The sequence below is a fragment of the Topomyia yanbarensis genome, chromosome 2 (genome assembly GCF_030247195.1).
Source record: "Topomyia yanbarensis strain Yona2022 chromosome 2, ASM3024719v1, whole genome shotgun sequence".
Lineage (NCBI taxonomy): Eukaryota > Metazoa > Arthropoda > Insecta > Diptera > Culicidae > Topomyia > Topomyia yanbarensis.
In genome coordinates, this window is record NC_080671.1 from 200,888,998 (window position 1) to 200,907,250 (window position 18,253).

The 18,253-nt window shown below is 36.4% G+C and overlaps 1 protein-coding gene across 12 annotated transcripts in view; it reads left to right on the plus strand.

Moving 5' to 3' along the window:
• Positions 1 to 18,253, plus strand: part of LOC131682681 (neurotrimin-like) — a 174,525-nt gene that overhangs the window by 84,733 nt on the left and 71,539 nt on the right. For all 12 annotated transcript variants that reach the window (XM_058964358.1, XM_058964365.1, XM_058964364.1 and 9 more), the window contains one exon: positions 3,475 to 3,633. In XM_058964358.1, the coding sequence (XP_058820341.1) occupies positions 3,475 to 3,633 (159 nt within the window). The remainder of the gene's footprint in view (positions 1 to 3,474; positions 3,634 to 18,253) is intronic.

Consider the following 18,253-nt stretch of genomic DNA (forward strand, 5'->3'; position numbering starts at 1 on the left):
GTTGGAGAAGTACAAGATCTAGATTAAAGACATACCTAGTTTTACATTTCTTATAAAAGAAATGTATAGAATTCGCTCAAACTTTCAAGATTTTTTCCGAGGCCCGGAGGGCCGAGTCTTATATACCAATCGACTCAGCTCGACGATTTGGGACAATGTCTGTGTGTGTGTGTGTGTGTGTGTGTCTGTGTGTGTGTGTGTATGTAACGGACAAATTCTCATTCGTGTTTCTCAGCAATGGCTGAACCGATCTTATCCAAACCAATTTTAAATGAAAGAACTAAAAAACAGTATGAACGCTATTAATTTGTTTTTGATTCTGATGTTTAGTTTCCAAGATATGAATGTTTGAATGCGCAAAAATGGCGCTTTTGCAGTTTTTTTGAATTATCTGCCGAAATTGACAATATAGATTAACAATTTATATGTTTTCAGACAAATACCTTTCGAACAAGCTATAGATTGTTGAAATCGGACTATTATCAAAAGAGATATTTAACATTAAATGCGGACGAAAGATTTTTATCATTTCCCATAGCCAGAAATATGACCAAAAACATGTAATCTATTATTAACGACAAAACGGCTTATTTTAGGTCAATAGTATCTTCGGAGAATTTAATGGAGGCAATATGCCCTTTCTTTTGGTATTATGCTTTTGCTGATTAATCCCCCTATGAGTGAGATATTTTCACAAATTTTTTTGGAAGTGATTATATCGAAATGATGCCTTCAGCAAATTTGTAGCTCTTACTTTTGCGAATAACTTTACTGAAGACTTCAAATATCTATTTTGAATACTTTAAAAGTTATGGCTTGTTGTTTGTTGATTACTCTTTGTCGCCTTTTTATTGTTCAATATAGTAATAATCCATTGAAATAAGCCAAATATTATTTCGATAAAACGAATTTTGTATTTCATTTTACTATCTACAACCGCTAGAAATAATCACCGAACACTTCCAAGTTGTCTGGAAGGAACTTGATAACTTATCAGTACAAAAATGTTCATTTGTGCGAACCTTCTGACTGTAATTTTTCCAACTTATAACCATCGGATCGATCTGAAACATATCGGAAAATGAAAAGCGAAATAAATAACTCCAAGCAACGGCGTAGCCAAGAGAAGGTTTTGGGGTTTAACACCATACAACCCCCCTCCCCCCTCCACCACACCCAAAAAAAATATTGGATTGAAGTTGAAAATTTATTGATGCAGACTGATTTAATTCAATATTACAATAACAATTATCTGATCCGTAGATTGATAACCTGTTGTTGTAAACATCATGAGGACTTTTGATAAATTGTCGGAATGGGGTCCTGATATGTAACTGATCTCTTGGTCTTGATTTCACAGTTATCTAATAGCATCAATATCAAATTTCTGCCTGAAAACATTCCAATAGAAAATTCCAGAGTTCTGTAATCAATCATAATCCTCAGATTTATTTTCAAATTGATCTCGTTTTTGTAGAGATGTACTGTAATAAGGGTCTTTATTTAATAGGAAGCGAAGTTAAAATTGATTTAATGTCTATGAAACATAGAACTGCTCACCAAAAAATGCATAAATTTCAACATTTGCTAAAAATGTTTTTGCCTTTCTCATTCACTCTAAAATTCGTCGATCTAATCCCGACCGGGAGGGCCGAGTGTCATATGCTAATCGACTCAGTTCGTCGAGATCGGAAAATGTCTGTGTGTATGCATGTCTGTATGTATGTGTGAGTATGTGTGTATGTGGAAAAAAAATATGACCTCTGTTAATCAGAGATGGCTGGATCGATTTGCACAAAGTTAGTCTCAAATGAAAGGTACAATCTTCCCATCGGCTGTAATTGATTTTTTTTTATTGATTGGACTTCCGGATCCGGAGTTACGAGTTGAAGAGTGCAATCACACAGCAAATTCCAATATAAACTGAAATGAAAAATTTTCAAAATCAAATTTGTATTTTTCATGCCAAATGACATTATAATGCATTTTGATGTAACCTTGAAAAATAACGTTTGACAAAAATTGATTTTTTTGGACTTTGGTACTTATTTGCTCTGTTACTATTTTCTGAAAAATTAATTCTGCATAATTTTAAAATTTCAAAAATTACGGTTTCAGAATTATGCCGTTTAGACATTAAGATCGATTTTCACCAAACCCCCACCAATTGTAAAATTGGTATTGTAAAAAAACGTAAGGGCGATACTTCAATGCTGATAGGTGGGACCAAAAAAGTAAACAATCGCCAAAGGGACTATATACTATATATACAATCATTTTGTCAATTTCAATAGCAAAAACAAATTTTAATTTAATAATTTCAAATACTTCATGAAGTTTTGGGTTTCGATCACTGAATCATGCAATCTAGGATGTAAAAAACACAATAGTTCTTAAATAGGAAATAAAACCAAGTCTAAAAATATGCACTGTTGATTTTCTTTGAATGGTGGGTTTTTTCAAGAAAAAGCGTTGATTTCTTAATTCTCAGTCGCGTTGGAAATTTGAGTAAAGTATAAACTTTAAATCGATTAAAACAAATCGATTTTTTTTGGATCAGTACAATATACATAACCCTTTTAGAAAAATCAGTTTTCCCACCACAATGCATTGATTGAGGAATTTAGATATTTTATTAACAGAGCATTAGCAATAATTCGTTTGTATGTCTATTTTATGGGCCATTTTTTCGCCTTCCCATTGATTTGGTTTGAGATTTCTAGCACTGATGTTGTCCTATGCTGATTTGAGTGATTCTCTGAGTCCTGCCACTATCCCATGTAGTATGTGTTATCAAAAACATCGCGAAGCATCAAGTTCTAAATGTTCTCAAACGATATAATATCCGAAGAGAGTGATAAGAGTTATAAGAAATGTCTCATCACACTGTTAGGTGGATTAATAACGTTTTTTAAAAAGAAATTCGCCTTATGTTTGAGGAACACTAATAGAACTATTATTCAACTTTGAATTCCATGTCAAGAATAGATTAAAACACCTGGGAAAAGATTCCAAACTTTAAAGTTTCCGTCTGAGAAACAGTTCCCCTAATGATTAATATCCTGTATTCTTTCTCATATTATACAATTTTTCATTATTTTACAGAATTACAGAATTATTAATTGAATGTTTGCTTTCCGATCTCAATTATGTTGTCAATCACGATCTACATGATCTCACAATTTGAAAAAAAAAAAAGCTTACCGATTATCAATATTTTGACAATTTTGTACATCGAATCACGTCGGGTTTTTGATATGAGCACAACTTTTACGACAAACTGTTTTTGAAATAATCTAGATCGCACCAAAATAGTTACTGCTGCAAAATAAGTCCAGTTTCCGGATTTCAGGTTGGTCAGATTTTTAGACAACGAAGCTCGTTTTCTAATCAGCATTTATCTTTTTTATTGCAAAGAAACTAAAAATAATTAATTTTGTATCAACTAATCGTTTGACTTGATTTGCATTTCAGTGCCGCCTGATATTTTGGACTATCCTACCAGCACCGATATGGTGGTGCGAGAAGGGAGCAACGTAACTTTGCGTTGCGCAGCGACAGGATCCCCAGCACCTGCAATTGTGTGGCGACGAGAAGGTGGCGAAAACATATCGCTACAAGATGGGGAATTAGGTAAGATTTAACAAATTGTGTGCTGTCAATATTGTCACCTTCCGAAACGCGAACCGATCCAAAAGCGCTGACCATAATTACTTAATCTCTTAACAACCTCCTTCGCCGGGTTTCCTATCCTTTTTGGCAGTACTTGTTCCTATTTATCTGCTAGCTGCTGTTGAGAATTGCCCGCGATTACGCCCGTTTTTAGTTCTCATCCACTCCGACTGAGATCAGAGAAATAGGAGAAATTTCTCTAGACAAAGTTATCCTGAAACTTGTCGAGACGTGAGTCGATCCTGAGATGCCGATCAACTTGACTTACATCCCTTTACAGCTACCCTCGCCGGGTTTCTTCAATGATTTGTTCCGAGAGTGACCGACTCAAATGACATTTTGATGCGTCAATACAGCAAGCAGTTTAATTTTTTTCTGACAGGAAGTTAAGAAATTTTCGAAAGTGATTCCAAACTTTCATGGGACGGGTTTGAATCCCCAAAATTCTGCCTGGCACACGGGCCTGATTGTAAACCTACGGTAGCACAGTTTTACCCCAAAAACTAATCTATTATGTTCCATCGAAACTTCCATTCATTCAGTGCTTTGTAGTCGATAATTCGCTATTTTGTTGCTTTCCTATCAACATTATGACCGTGACGAATAACGCATGAAAATTTTGGTAATTTCAACTAGAAAACTAAAGGCAGACAAACTTTGAATAAAGAAGAGTTCGATAATGGATGCATTCTGATACACTTATGAACATTCCAAAGGACAACAATAAGAATAGCGATGAAAAATTTGAAGCGAGGATTAAACCAAGAGCGTTAGTTTGTATTCGCCAAATTCGAACAAACCATGTATCTTTTCATATCAGGCCTTGTGTTATTCCGCCTAAACTAAAGGCTGTATATATGAAAACTTCCCTTCATATTTTCAACGGAAGCCATATATTTCTTGTGAAGATATGAGAGGGAAAGGAGATTAAAATCGGCTAGGAAACTTTGTAGCTGTGGTTAAAGTATGAATATGATATGCAATCGAGCTAAGTGATATATCGGCGGGGTAAAAGTGAAAGAGCTGTGAATTTTATAGACGCTTGGTAGTCGGCGCAATAAGCATGTTTTAATATTTATTTGCTTCTGTGTGTTCTACATTTACGGATACTGTTTGTCGGTATGTTTATTGGTCACCGCGCGTGTAGGAGGTATTTTTCAAAACGGTTTAATTTCAATGATTGAAGTGCTCTTTGGAGAGATGATGTTTTTAATTTTTTTCACTTTTACGCTGCGTTCAAATGGTTTCTCTCGTCCTCTTCCAATGTCTGCTGCACACCGCATAATATTGTAAGTGACTAGGTACACTCGGGTCATTCACATTTGATGAAAACATAAAAAATCACGCTTGATCTGGTAGAAATAAAAGGTCATCGAGATACTTTTCCCACATGGCCTTACTTTATGCATTTATTTTCTTTTCAAAATCTACAAGATAAACTAGAAAACAAATAGAAACTGACCCGTAATAACTATGACGTATTGAAAAGGCTAGAGCGGAGTTTGGCTCTTAACAGTAATCGTAATTTTGGAATGTAAACTAAAAATAAATGCGCATGGTAATTCAAACTATTAATAGTTATGATTTGCATACTGGATGGAACAGAACATAGAAGAGATATAAGACACTTCTGACTACGTGAGAGATTGATACGAACCCGACCAGAAGGAAATAACACAATTATAACTCATGCTGATATTTTGTTACGAAAAATTTCCTATCAAATTTTGTTATAAAGTAGAAACCGTTAGGTGTTAAAATAACAAAAATTCTAACAAAAAATTGTCTACGAATATCACATTTATAACAAATGTTGATAGCAATATAACACGATCATAACAACTTGAGATAGCATAATTGACCCCAACATAGCTTGTATTACTTATTGTATAATACCAATGATTTTAGCGTGCACGTCTAAAAATAGAATACGAGAAAAATAAAGCATACATTAGGGCGCTTTTTTCTTTGGAGCAAAAAGCTTCCTGCAGCAAAAGCTTTTATAGCATTGCCAAATAATTGCATACCTGCTGGCTCATTGTTATTGTGAGTATATGACAAAAGCAGATTATTATTTTTCGATATTGCCGCTTTGAACCAGGGTACTCTGAGTTTGATGGGGAAGTTTCCTGCATGAATCAACGAAGTTGTTTTCGACTGATGTTTAATGTTAGCATAATATTCCACGCATTCGTCAAGGACAAAACGATTATAGATGCAGAAGACGTTTCCAGAACGCACACATTGAACCTTGCCCAAGCCTAAGTGCTGTTTGTTTTCCTGGTGTCATACGCTTTGTTTTTATTCAGTTTCAGTCACTAATACAGCTGCCTGTATGACGATAGACTAAATAGCTTTATAATATCTTTTCAGATTAGGAAAGAGGGGCTATTTTTAGATTCTAAATACTGCGCTTTGGCTCTTCTCTTGTACGTTAACGTGTTTTACATGGTTTTAAGAAATAATGTCGATGCGACATGGTAACATTGAGCGGATATTTAACATAAATTGTTTCACGAAGAATACAACAAATCTTATTTAGGATTCCACATAGATTCAAAGCAACGAATGAGTTTTGAGGTTTCAAAATAAATCTCTTTTAGGGATTTGTTATTGGCATTTTTGATAAGGGGAAGACTAAATAAACCAGTACAATTTGATTTCAATTCGCGTTTCTTTCATTTGACTGCTTGATACTTCCTGCATATTCTTCGAAATAATTTTTATAGGAAAATTATAATCTTTATAAAAACGCACTTCGATAACTTCACGATTTCAAAGCTTTTTATAATAATGGCTTTAACATTTAAATCATACGCCTCCTACTCGAAGTTATGTGTCAGAAGAGTGTATCAGAAAATAGGAAATGTTATCTCTTAATCCAACTGAAACCAAGTAAGTCAATCAAACACCTCACTGACAAGTTCTCCGACCACTTGCATCTAAAACTTGTCTATACTCAAAATGCGAAATTTTGAAAATCCAAATAAAAAAATCAAAAGCTGAGAAAAAAAAGACTGTACTTACTGTAACATCATCGTTGTATGCGTACATTAATATCATATTATTAATCCAATGATAGCACCAGAAGATATAATATTGATATAAGTTTTCTTGCATTCCTGATCGGTATATCATAAAGATAACACAGAGAGTAATAAATATCAACATGAGATATAAATTTGATAGTTTTCTGGTATGATGTTCTGATCGGGAAGATCATGGTTTATAATATTTTTCGTTCCATGTCCCTCTTTCCGAGAACGTTGTTTGCGAAATATACAAATATAAAAAAATACAGATTCACGAATGCGGATTTCTAAGTTAGGATTCTCGAAGCCAGATTTCCAAGGTAGAATTGCCGACGTCGGCTTTCCAACTGCGAAATCTGAATCGGAATTCCGATATTGGAAATGTCTGATGTCGGAAATCCGGCAATAATCACATACTCGCATATACATTTACACATATACACATGGCTCACGAAACGGGCATCGGTACTGAGAAATTCAACCGCCAGGGAACTCTCAGTCGGAGTAGGGTGAGTTTATCGCCGAGGACTATCCGAATAGAGCGTGTTTAAGCTGGGAACTAAAAAGCTCACGGAAGCTGAATCTAAACGGCTTTTTTAAGCCGGCGCTAAACCGCATATATACGGTTTATGATTTTTAGCATTGAAAATGCTTTACTCTACTATATAGGGCTGGGGACAGGTGTAAAACTAAAATCTGATTTCGAACTGCGTCATGAAAATGTGGCATAATTTTAAACGACTATAGCGCTGTTAATTGTTGATGGATTTGCGTAATTTAAATACTAATAGATTCAGAGAAATCCAACTTAAAAATTGGTTGCAACTATAAATTGGTATTTCAGCTGTACACTATTGAAAAATCTGTAACATTCTAAAAACATTGGGAAAATGTAAGAAAACAGACAAAGTTTTCGCTTACGTTTTGTTAATTATTGATGGATTTTAATGATGCGAAAACCAATAGACTCAGAAAATTGCCAGTAAAAAATTGTTATCAAATTTATCTGTGTATTTTGTTAGCACACTATTAAAAAATTCGTAAATATGCACAATTTTCACAAATTTGCGCAAGACTTTCCCTAACACAGACCTCATCTCGACATTCACAAGCGTCCTACACAATTCATCGCTTGATATAAAAGGAATGTTTTTGACCGAATTCCTTCATTGCCATGCCTGCTCTGCTGGCAGAACCAGTTGGATTATCACTATTGTTGCTTGTAGGATTGCTGTTAGATCTTTCATTTGATCACGAGCTACGGAAAGAGGAACGTTTGGCTGTGTGCGTTGGAAGGATTTTATTCGCAGCTTCAAACGACGATGGCGGAACAGAAGCGAGATGGCGAACTGCTATTTTATGCCGTGTGTATCAGCCGTGCAGGCAAGGCTCAAATCGTTCCATAGGATTCTCGTCTTATAGTTATTAGCAAACTGTGCTTATTGGGATGAATATATAATGGAAAAAAAATTATTTACGCTTTTAAGTGTTAATAATGCTGCATTTTCAATGTAACTGCGGTCGTGTCTTGTACACAACCCTTTAATTTTTTACCGCTGGGGAATATCTGAGTGGTGTTCGGGGCTAAATGGCTCAAGTACACAGAGGATGTAAGCGTTGTAATAGATGGAGAGAATTGTGGAAAGCAAGAGAAGATTCAAGAGCTAAATGGCTCAAATTTCGAGCCATTTCATGGCTCAAATAAGGCTCCGAGATATCAGCGGAAAACTCGTGGTTCGATTTTTTTCTAAAGGTTTATTTGACACGGCTTAATGTGTTAGCACAACTGAGCCGTGGATATTTACAACAAGAAAAAATGAAAAATACTAAGAATGTCTATCTGCCAGATCTTGTTGACGCAGTTTGCTGCTGCGTATTGAGATCCTTTTCCTTGACAGTGAAGCATTAGTTGCCTTTTCGTTCACGTTCATGTCATCATCAGTACAGCTTTCCTGCTGCTCACGGTAAGAAGTTCTTTTTTGTTTCTTATAGGTCTTATAGGTCGCTGTTGTAAATCCGTCTTCATCGGTATTTGTTTAGTAGGTTGTTCGTTTGGGAGCGATTGTCGTGGTCGTTGTCTTTTCATTGTTGGTTAATTGGGTCGTTGTTTTTGGTTTATCTGCAAGTATCGGTGGCTGCTTGCTAGAGTTGGCTGTAGCAGATGAGTTTGACTAGTTGCTTCGGCGAATATTTTTCCGTAGTGGGCTGTCTGGTTACAGAATTGACATTATGGGGTCTGATCCGGATATGTAATCAGCATGGTTTGCCCATAGGTTACGCTATCCTTCGGTAATTTGCATTTGATAGTCATGCAAGAAGGTATTGGATTAGTCACTCGCATCCTCAAAATGTAAACGCCGTTTGGAATACCGGTGAAAAAACTCTCCGAGTGTCATTCGTAGAAGAATACACTTACCCGTTATGTGACATAATTCGTTTGATGGAATCTTCCTCAGCGTGCGGTGCCAAATCATTGATACGAACTTCCAACATATCTTTTTCCATACACAGGGGGATTTTGATTAAATTCGACATCGTGGTGCATGTTGTTCTTTGCATTGAAGTTTTCTGCCTGTGTTAAACTTCTAAACATAATCAAAACACAGTTTTTAACGTGGTGTAGCTGAATGTACGTTCCATCTCCTGAATTGTGGGTCTAAGACGACTTTTATTAAAGTTGATCGAAATCGTGTTATCCCAGTAGCACGGTCACTTTTGTTTCTTTGGCAGACTCATTTCACTGCGCAGTCGGGGGCAACGATACAATATTGTTTGTACACTGGATAGAGAACAAAGCGCTGGCTGGCTTCAATGGAGCCTATAGCGTAGCGATTTTTTGCTTCTGCTTTGTGTAAGGTCAAAAGATAGACTGACAGAGGTCTGATGAAAGCACAGCGACGTAAGCCACCTAACCCCCCCCCCTACGAGCCAAGTAATACTTTGATGTAGTTCAGCGAAGTAAAAGGGCGAAAAACCACAAATTCACACATACACATTTTCCGAATTCGATGAACTGAGTCGAATCGTATGCCAATTCAAAATATTGAGAAATCTATAAGCGGGACCACTAGAAAACTCAGAAATTAATTGGAAATAAGAAACAATGGAAATTAAATAGGCGTTTGGCATCCAGTAATGTAAAACAGCGGTACAAAATCTGGTGGAGTAATATTAGTTATTATCATTACCTACTAAATATAGTAGGTTGATCATTAATGGGTTAATAACGTTAATTCGCCAAAAGATATATATATATATATATATATATATATATATATATATATATATATATATATATATATATATATATATATATATATATATATATATATATATATATATATATATATATATATATATATATATATATATATATATATATATATATATATATATATATATATATATATATATATATATATATATATATATATATATATATATATATATATATATATATATATATATATATATATATATATATATATATATATATATATATATATATATATATATATATATATATATATATATTACATGTCTTATAAAAGAAATGTATAGAATTCGCTCAAACTTTCAAGATTTTTTCCGAGGCCCGGAGGGCCGAGTCTTATATACCAATCGACTCAGCTCGACGATTTGGGACAATGTCTGTGTGTGTGTGTCTGTGTGTGTGTATGTAACGGACAAATTCTCAGCAATGGCTGAACCGATCTTATCCAAACCAATTTTTAATGAAAGAACTAAAAACAGTATGAACGCTATTAATTTGTTTTTGATTCTGATATTTAGTTTCCAAGATATGACTGTTTGAAAGCGTGAAAATGGCGTTTTTTGCAGTTTTTTGAATTATCTGCCGAAATTGACAATATAGATTAACAATTTATATGTTTTTAGACAGCTTTAACGAATACCTTTCGAACAAGCTATAGATTGTTGAAATCGGACTATTATCAAAAGAGATATTTAACATTAAATGCGGACGAAAGATTTTTATCATTTCCCATTGCCAGAAATATGACCAAAAACATGTAATCTATTTTTAACGCCAAAACGGCTTATTTTAGGTCAATAGTATCTTCGGAGAATTTAATGAAGGCAATATGCCCTTTCTTTTGGTATTACGCTTTTGCTGATTAATCCCCCTATGAGTGAGATATTTTCACAAATTTTCTTAGAAGTGATTATATCGAAATGATGTCTTCAGCAAATTTGTAGCTCTTACTTTTGCGAATAACTTTACTGAAGACTTCAAAAATCTATTTTGAATACTTTAAAAGTTATGGCTTGTTGTTTGAGGATTACTCTTTGTCGCCTATTTATTGTTCAATATACCTAGTAACAATCCATTGAAATAAGCCAAACATTATTTCGATAAATCGAATTTTGTATTTCATTTTACTATCTACAACCGCTAGAAATAATCACCGAACAATTCCAAGTTGTCTGAAAGGAACTTGATAACTTATTAGTGCAAAAATGTTCATTTGTGCGAACCTTCTGACTGCAATTTTTCTAACTTATGACCATCGGATCGATCTGAAACATATCGGAAAATGCAAAGCGAAATAGATAACTCCAACCAACGGCGTAGCCAAGAGAAGGTTTTGGGGTTTAACACCATACAACGCCTTCGGCTGCGATTGATTTTTTAATGTAGAATACATTTAAGGTTTCAATATAGGGGTCCCGTTTCAAAATATCGGCTGCGGTGCCGCGTCAGATTTTGAACGTTAATAACTTTTATCATACTTAACAGAATGATTTGATTTTTAGGCCAATTTGTTGCAAATATGTTCCTCTATGCTGTATTAAAATTTGAAGTATGTATAACATGTACTAATAACAAAAAAAATGTGTTTTGAAAAATCTTTCGAAAACGACTCGGAAAAGTGAAAATTTTCAGCCCATCCCGCACAGAGCCGTCGTTATGGTAGACCAACCGAACAATAAAATAATGAAAAGTTTATATATAGGTCCACTACATGTTTGTTCGTATGGTTATTCGCATTGGGTTGCTTGACGAGAGCACTTGGTGGGGGAAAGACGGCATATTCCTTTGGTTAGGCCATTAGAAGCCGGACGGAAAGGAAAGGCTCATGCACGGCACGAGAACGAGCGAGAAAGCGATAGTAGTGCATATTAGCGCGATTCTGTCGGTCGGTTTTTCTCATCATTCATATTCGTTCAAGCACTAGCAAGCAGCCAGTCCAGCGAAGGAAAGCAGTTGGCAATAGCGACGGACGGAAAAAGTGCCCCAGCTACTGGTGACTCATTGGAACTGTCGCCCTGCAAGAATTTCGCCCCAACTAAAGGGCAACAGAGTAGGCTATCGTTCCAGCGTCTGGGTCGTGAGATTGTGCAGGACTGCAAAGTCGAGCTACGCTTACAAAGCTCAGTCGTAATGATGCCCCGAGAAGACAACGATGCCTGCTTGGTCGGTTTGTTCGAGAATGCAAAATAGTGCTTTCTAGCTCACCGTGTCCGCGGGGAGTGCGTCTGAATTATGCTCCCGCAATAAAACAATAAACGGTTCTTTACAGGACCAATTAATTGTGTTCTAATAAGAGTTAAACTGAAATTTACATTTTATGGTGCATAACAAATAATTTTCAGAAAGCAATATAAGCAATACGATGTGTGGAAAGAAAGAAAGAGAATTTAAATTATCCTCTCTCGCTCGTTTTCGTGCACTGCTTTTCTATTCCTTTCTGCTGCTACTACCATCATAACTAAAACGAATGTGCGTGTTCACCCACCATCCTATGGCCAGTGTTGCCACAATTGCATGTTGCTATTACACTTTGAATTATTTTATCGATTCTCTCTAGTGTTGATAAAATATAGAACGTGCAAAGTACACTAGTCGCATGCTTTTATTCGAACTTTTTGGCAGCCTCCGTTGATTAACTGCATAAATCGATTTGTTTGTGCAGCTCCTTGCTAGTAGCAAACTAAATAGCCTTTATCAGCGCTAACAAATAACACGAAAGAATTTAAATTTGTGAAAATCTTTTCCTTCCTTCTTTTCAAATCTGCAACATTCTTTGAAAATATTGTTTGAATGTTGCTATTGAAAAACTGAACATGCAAGTTTGCTAGCACTGGCCACTAGATTGAAGGCGATGGAAAGACAGAATATTCGTTTTGGTTATGCTAGTATTGGTAGCCGAACGGAAAGGAAAGGCGCAGGAATGGCACAAAAACGAGCGATAGTAGTGCTTTCTCGTGTGTTCATATATGAATATTGGTCGTTCGGTTTTTCTCATCATTCGTATTCGTTCAAGCACTAGCAAGCAGCCAGTCCAGCGAAGGAAAGCAGTTGGCAATAGCGACGGACGGAAAAAGCGCCCCAGCTACTGGTGACTCATCGGAACTGTCGCCCTGCAAGAATTTCGCCCCAACTAAAGGGCAACAGAGTAGGCTATCGTTCCAGCGTCTGGGTCGTGAGATTGTGCAGGACTGCAAAGTCGAGCTACGCTTACAAAGCTCAGTCGTAATGATGCCCCGAGAAGACAACGATGCCTACTTGGTCGGTTTGTTCGAGAATGCAAAATAGTGCTTTCTAGCTCACCGTGTCCGCGGGGAGTGCGTCTGAATTATGCTCCCGCAATAAAACAATAAACGGTTCTTTACAGGACCAATTAATTGTGTTCTAATAAGAGTTAAACTGAAATTTACATTTTATGGTGTATAACAATTTTCAGCAAGTAGGTTAGAAATACGATGTGTGGAAAGAAAGAAAGAGAATTTAAATTATCCTCTCTCGCTCGTTTTCGTGCACTGCTTTTCCATTCCTTTCTGCTGCTACTACCATCATAACTAAAACGAATGTGCGTGTTCACCCACCATCTCATGACCAGTGTTGCCACAATTGCATGTCGCTATTACAATTTGAATTATTTTATTGATCCTCTCTAGTATTGATAAAATGTAGAACGTGCAAAGTACACTAGTCGCATGCTTTTATTCGAACTTGGCAGCCTCCGTTGATTAACTGCATAAATCGATTTGTTTGTGCAGCTCCTTGCTAGTAGCAAACTAAATAGCCTTTATCAGCGCTAACAAATAACACGAAAGAATTTAAATTTGTGAAAATCTTTTCCTTCCTTCTTTTCAAATCTGCAACATTCTTTGAAAATATTGTTTGAATGTTGTTATTGAAAAACTGAACATGCAAGTTTGCTAGCACTGGCCACTAGATTGAAGGCGATGGAAAGACAGAATATTCGTTTTGGTTATGCTAGTATTGGTAGCCGAACGGAAAGGAAAGGCGCAGGAATGGCACAAAAACGAGCGATAGTAGTGCTTTCTCGTGTGTTCATATATGAATATTGGTCGTTCGGTTTTTCTCATCATTCGTATTCGTTCAAGCACTAGCAAGCAGCCAGTCCAGCGAAGGAAAGCAGTTGGCAATAGCGACGGACGGAAAAAGCGCCCCAGCTACTGGTGACTCATCGGAACTGTCGCCCTGCAAGAATTTCGCCCCAACTAAAGGGCAACAGAGTAGGCTATCGTTCCAGCGTCTGGGTCGTGAGATTGTGCAGGACTGCAAAGTCGAGCTACGCTTACAAAGCTCAGTCGTAATGATGCCCCGAGAAGACAACGATGCCTACTTGGTCGGTTTGTTCGAGAATGCAAAATAGTGCTTTCTAGCTCACCGTGTCCGCGGGGAGTGCGTCTGAATTATGCTCCCGCAATAAAACAATAAACGGTTCTTTACAGGACCAATTAATTGTGTTCTAATAAGAGTTAAACTGAAATTTACATTTTATGGTGTATAACAATTTTCAGCAAGTAGGTTAGAAATACGATGTGTGGAAAGAAAGAAAGAGAATTTAAATTATCCTCTCTCGCTCGTTTTCGTGCACTGCTTTTCCATTCCTTTCTGCTGCTACTACCATCATAACTAAAACGAATGTGCGTGTTCACCCACCATCTCATGACCAGTGTTGCCACAATTGCATGTCGCTATTACAATTTGAATTATTTTATTGATCCTCTCTAGTATTGATAAAATGTAGAACGTGCAAAGTACACTAGTCGCATGCTTTTATTCGAACTTGGCAGCCTCCGTTGATTAACTGCATAAATCGATTTGTTTGTGCAGCTCCTTGCTAGTAGCAAACTAAATAGCCTTTATCAGCGCTAACAAATAACACGAAAGAATTTAAATTTGTGAAAATCTTTTCCTTCCTTCTTTTCAAATCTGCAACATTCTTTGAAAATATTGTTTGAATGTTGTTATTGAAAAACTGAACATGCAAGTTTGCTAGCACTGGCCACTAGATTGAAGGCGATGGAAAGACAGAATATTCGTTTTGGTTATGCTAGTATTGGTAGCCGAACGGAAAGGAAAGGCGCAGGAATGGCACAAAAACGAGCGATGGTAGTGCTTTCTCGTGTGTTCATATATGAATATTGGTCGTTCGGTTTTTCTCATCATTCGTATTCGTTCAAGCACTAGCAAGCAGCCAGTCCAGCGAAGGAAAACAGTTGGCAATAGCGACGGACGGAAAAAGTGCCCCAGCTACTGGTGACTCATCGGAACTGTCGCCCTGCAAGAATTTCGCCCCAACTAAAGGGCAACAGAGTAGGCTATCGTTCCAGCGTCTGGGTCGTGAGATTGTGCAGGACTGCAAAGTTGAGCTACGCTTACAAAGCTCAGTCGTAATGATGCCCCGAGAAGACAACGATGCCTACTTGGTCGGTTTGTTCGAGAATGCAAAATAGTGCTTTCTAGCTCACCGTGTCCGCGGGGAGTGCGTCTGAATTATGCTCCCGCAATAAAACAATAAACGGTTCTTTACAGGACCAATTAATTGTGTTCTAATAAGAGTTAAACTGAAATTTACATTTTATGGTGTATAACAATTTTCAGCAAGTAGGTTAGAAATACGATATGTGGATAGAAAGAGAATTTAAATTATCCTCTCGCTCGTTTTCGCGCACTGCTTTTCCATTCCTTTCTGCTGCTAATACATCATAACTAAAACGAATGTGCGTGTTCACCCACCATCCTATGGCCAGTGTTGCCACAATTGCATGTTGCTATTACACTTTGAATTATTTTATCGATTCTCTCTAGTGTTGATAAAATATAGAACGTGCAAAGTACACTAGTCGCTTGCTTTTATTCGAACTTTTTGGCAGCCTCCTTTGATTAACTGCATAAATCATTAGATTTAAATTAACATCTCGAAGTGAAGTCACGATGCTCCGGTTATGTCACAGACATTACCCACCCATCTTTTTTTTTAGTTTAGAAGAGCGATAGTAGTTCGTATTCGACTACTATCGCTCTCTCGCTTGCTCGTTTTCGGGCCATTTGTCTTTTCATTCTTTTCTGCTACTAATACTAGCATAATCAAAACGAATGTGCGTCTTCCCACCATCCATTTAGTGAGCAGTGTTGCCAAACGCATTTTCAGTTTTTCATCAATAACATTTCAACAATATTTTCAAAGAATGCTGTAGATTCGAAAAAAAGAAAAATAGTTGGTGATGGAAAAGAATTCCCAATTAGAATTTTTAACCATAATTATAACGAATCATTTGAAAATGTCACATGCAAACGTAATTTCGTTGCATATCATTAGATTTGGATTAACGTCACAAGTGTAGTTACGACACTCCGGTTATGTCGCAGACATTACCCACCCATCTTTTAATGTAGAATATTTAATCTAGAAATCAGAATGTTCCAATGGTCGTTTCAGGCGACTTCAACATAGATGTTTCAAAACAAGAGAATTTGAAATTTGTGCATTTTATGAATGAATGTCTCAAGCTTCGTTTGATCTCTGATCCATCACAAGCAACTACACTTGCAGGCACATGCATTGATCTTGTATTTGTCAAAAACGGCAATGCAGAAACCCGACGATATATTTCGTACTTTTCATATCACAGACCAATACTTTCTTTAATTGATCCAGTGGTTTAATTTCAAATGTAAACAACGCTTGAAAAATTATAACCGGTTGACGACCTACACCTACACCAATCATGTCAGAATCGCCTCCTGGACAACAGCTAAGCCCGGAAATAGTAAGAAGTTAGAAGCATCCAACGAGAATCGAAGCCAGCGCATCTCCCCCACCAAGGCCAACAACGCCAACAAAAACGGTCCTTTTCAGGACTACCATCATTTTTGTAAAGAATAATTTGAAATATTCCTCGCCCAAATCACCTTTTGTCCGAAAATTCCAATGAATATCAACATATTTGAAGAACGTGTTCCTTATGTATTCTACATCTCTCCGGTTATGTCGCAGACATTACCCACCCATCTTTTTTATTGATTGGACTTCCGGTTCCGGAGTTACGTGTTGAAGAGTGCAATCACACAGCAAATTCCCATATAAACTGAAATGAAAAATTTTCAAAATCAAATTTGTATTTTTGATGCCAAATGGCTTTATAATGCATGAAACATCGAGATTTGATGTAAACTCGAAAAAAATAATGTTTGACATAAATTGATTTTTTTGGACTTTGGTACATTTTTGCCTTTCTCATATAGAAAGGTTATGCAATCACTCTAAAAATCGTCAATCATACCGGCCCGGAGGGAGTATGCAGTGAGTGGTTGCTACTGTAAAATTAAAACTAGTTTAAAATTTCTTAACAAGTTAAAAATTTTCGGCAGGACCCGGACCTCCCGGATCTTACTATGTGATACTGAAACATCGCTTGAAACCAGCGGCGGTCAAGCGATGTTTCAGTATCACATAGTATCTCAAGATCGTGGCTGTCGATCCGTTGTACGTATGTGCAAATCGTACTGAACATGTAATATTCATTTCCACCATTGTATTGAACATAACCAGCCATGAAATCGTAGTCTGGACAAATGAGAAAAGCACAATTGCACCACTAGGTGGATTAAAACAGGTTTTTATTTTGGGAATGCGTCGAGTTGAGACGAAAACGTAATATGATTAATATCGAGGATAACACTTTCCGAATGTAGAGAGAAATTTATGAGAAATGACGATTTCCATTCGACTTTAGCAGGTCCTGATCGATTTTGATGAGAATTTGATTTTTGTTGTATGACCAATTATATGTATAGGTCTAATGTTCAAAAACAGTAATTTAAGGTCAAGATAACATCATTTTGAAACCGCCAATTTCGGAGGTTTAGTATCTTCGATGAGTTTTACAAACGTTAAACAGCGCATCATTTGATAAAATAATTTTGGCGGTGTATCGTCCAAGAAGTATTTATGGTGAATTTTCTCAGGTTAATATTCATGACTACAATAAAGTCTCAACAAATTCGCTAAAAACACGAACTCTGTTACTATTTTCTGAAAAATTAATTCTGCATAATTTTAAAACTTCAAAAATTACGGTTTCGGAATTATGCCGTATGGACAGTAAGATCGATTTTCACCAAACCCTCACCAATTGTAAAATTGGTATTGTAAAAAGAACTTAAGGGCGATACTTCAATGCTGATAGGTGGGACCGAAAAAGTAAACAATCGTCAAAGGGGCGATACTATCATTTTGTCAATTTCAATAGCAAACACAAATTTTAAT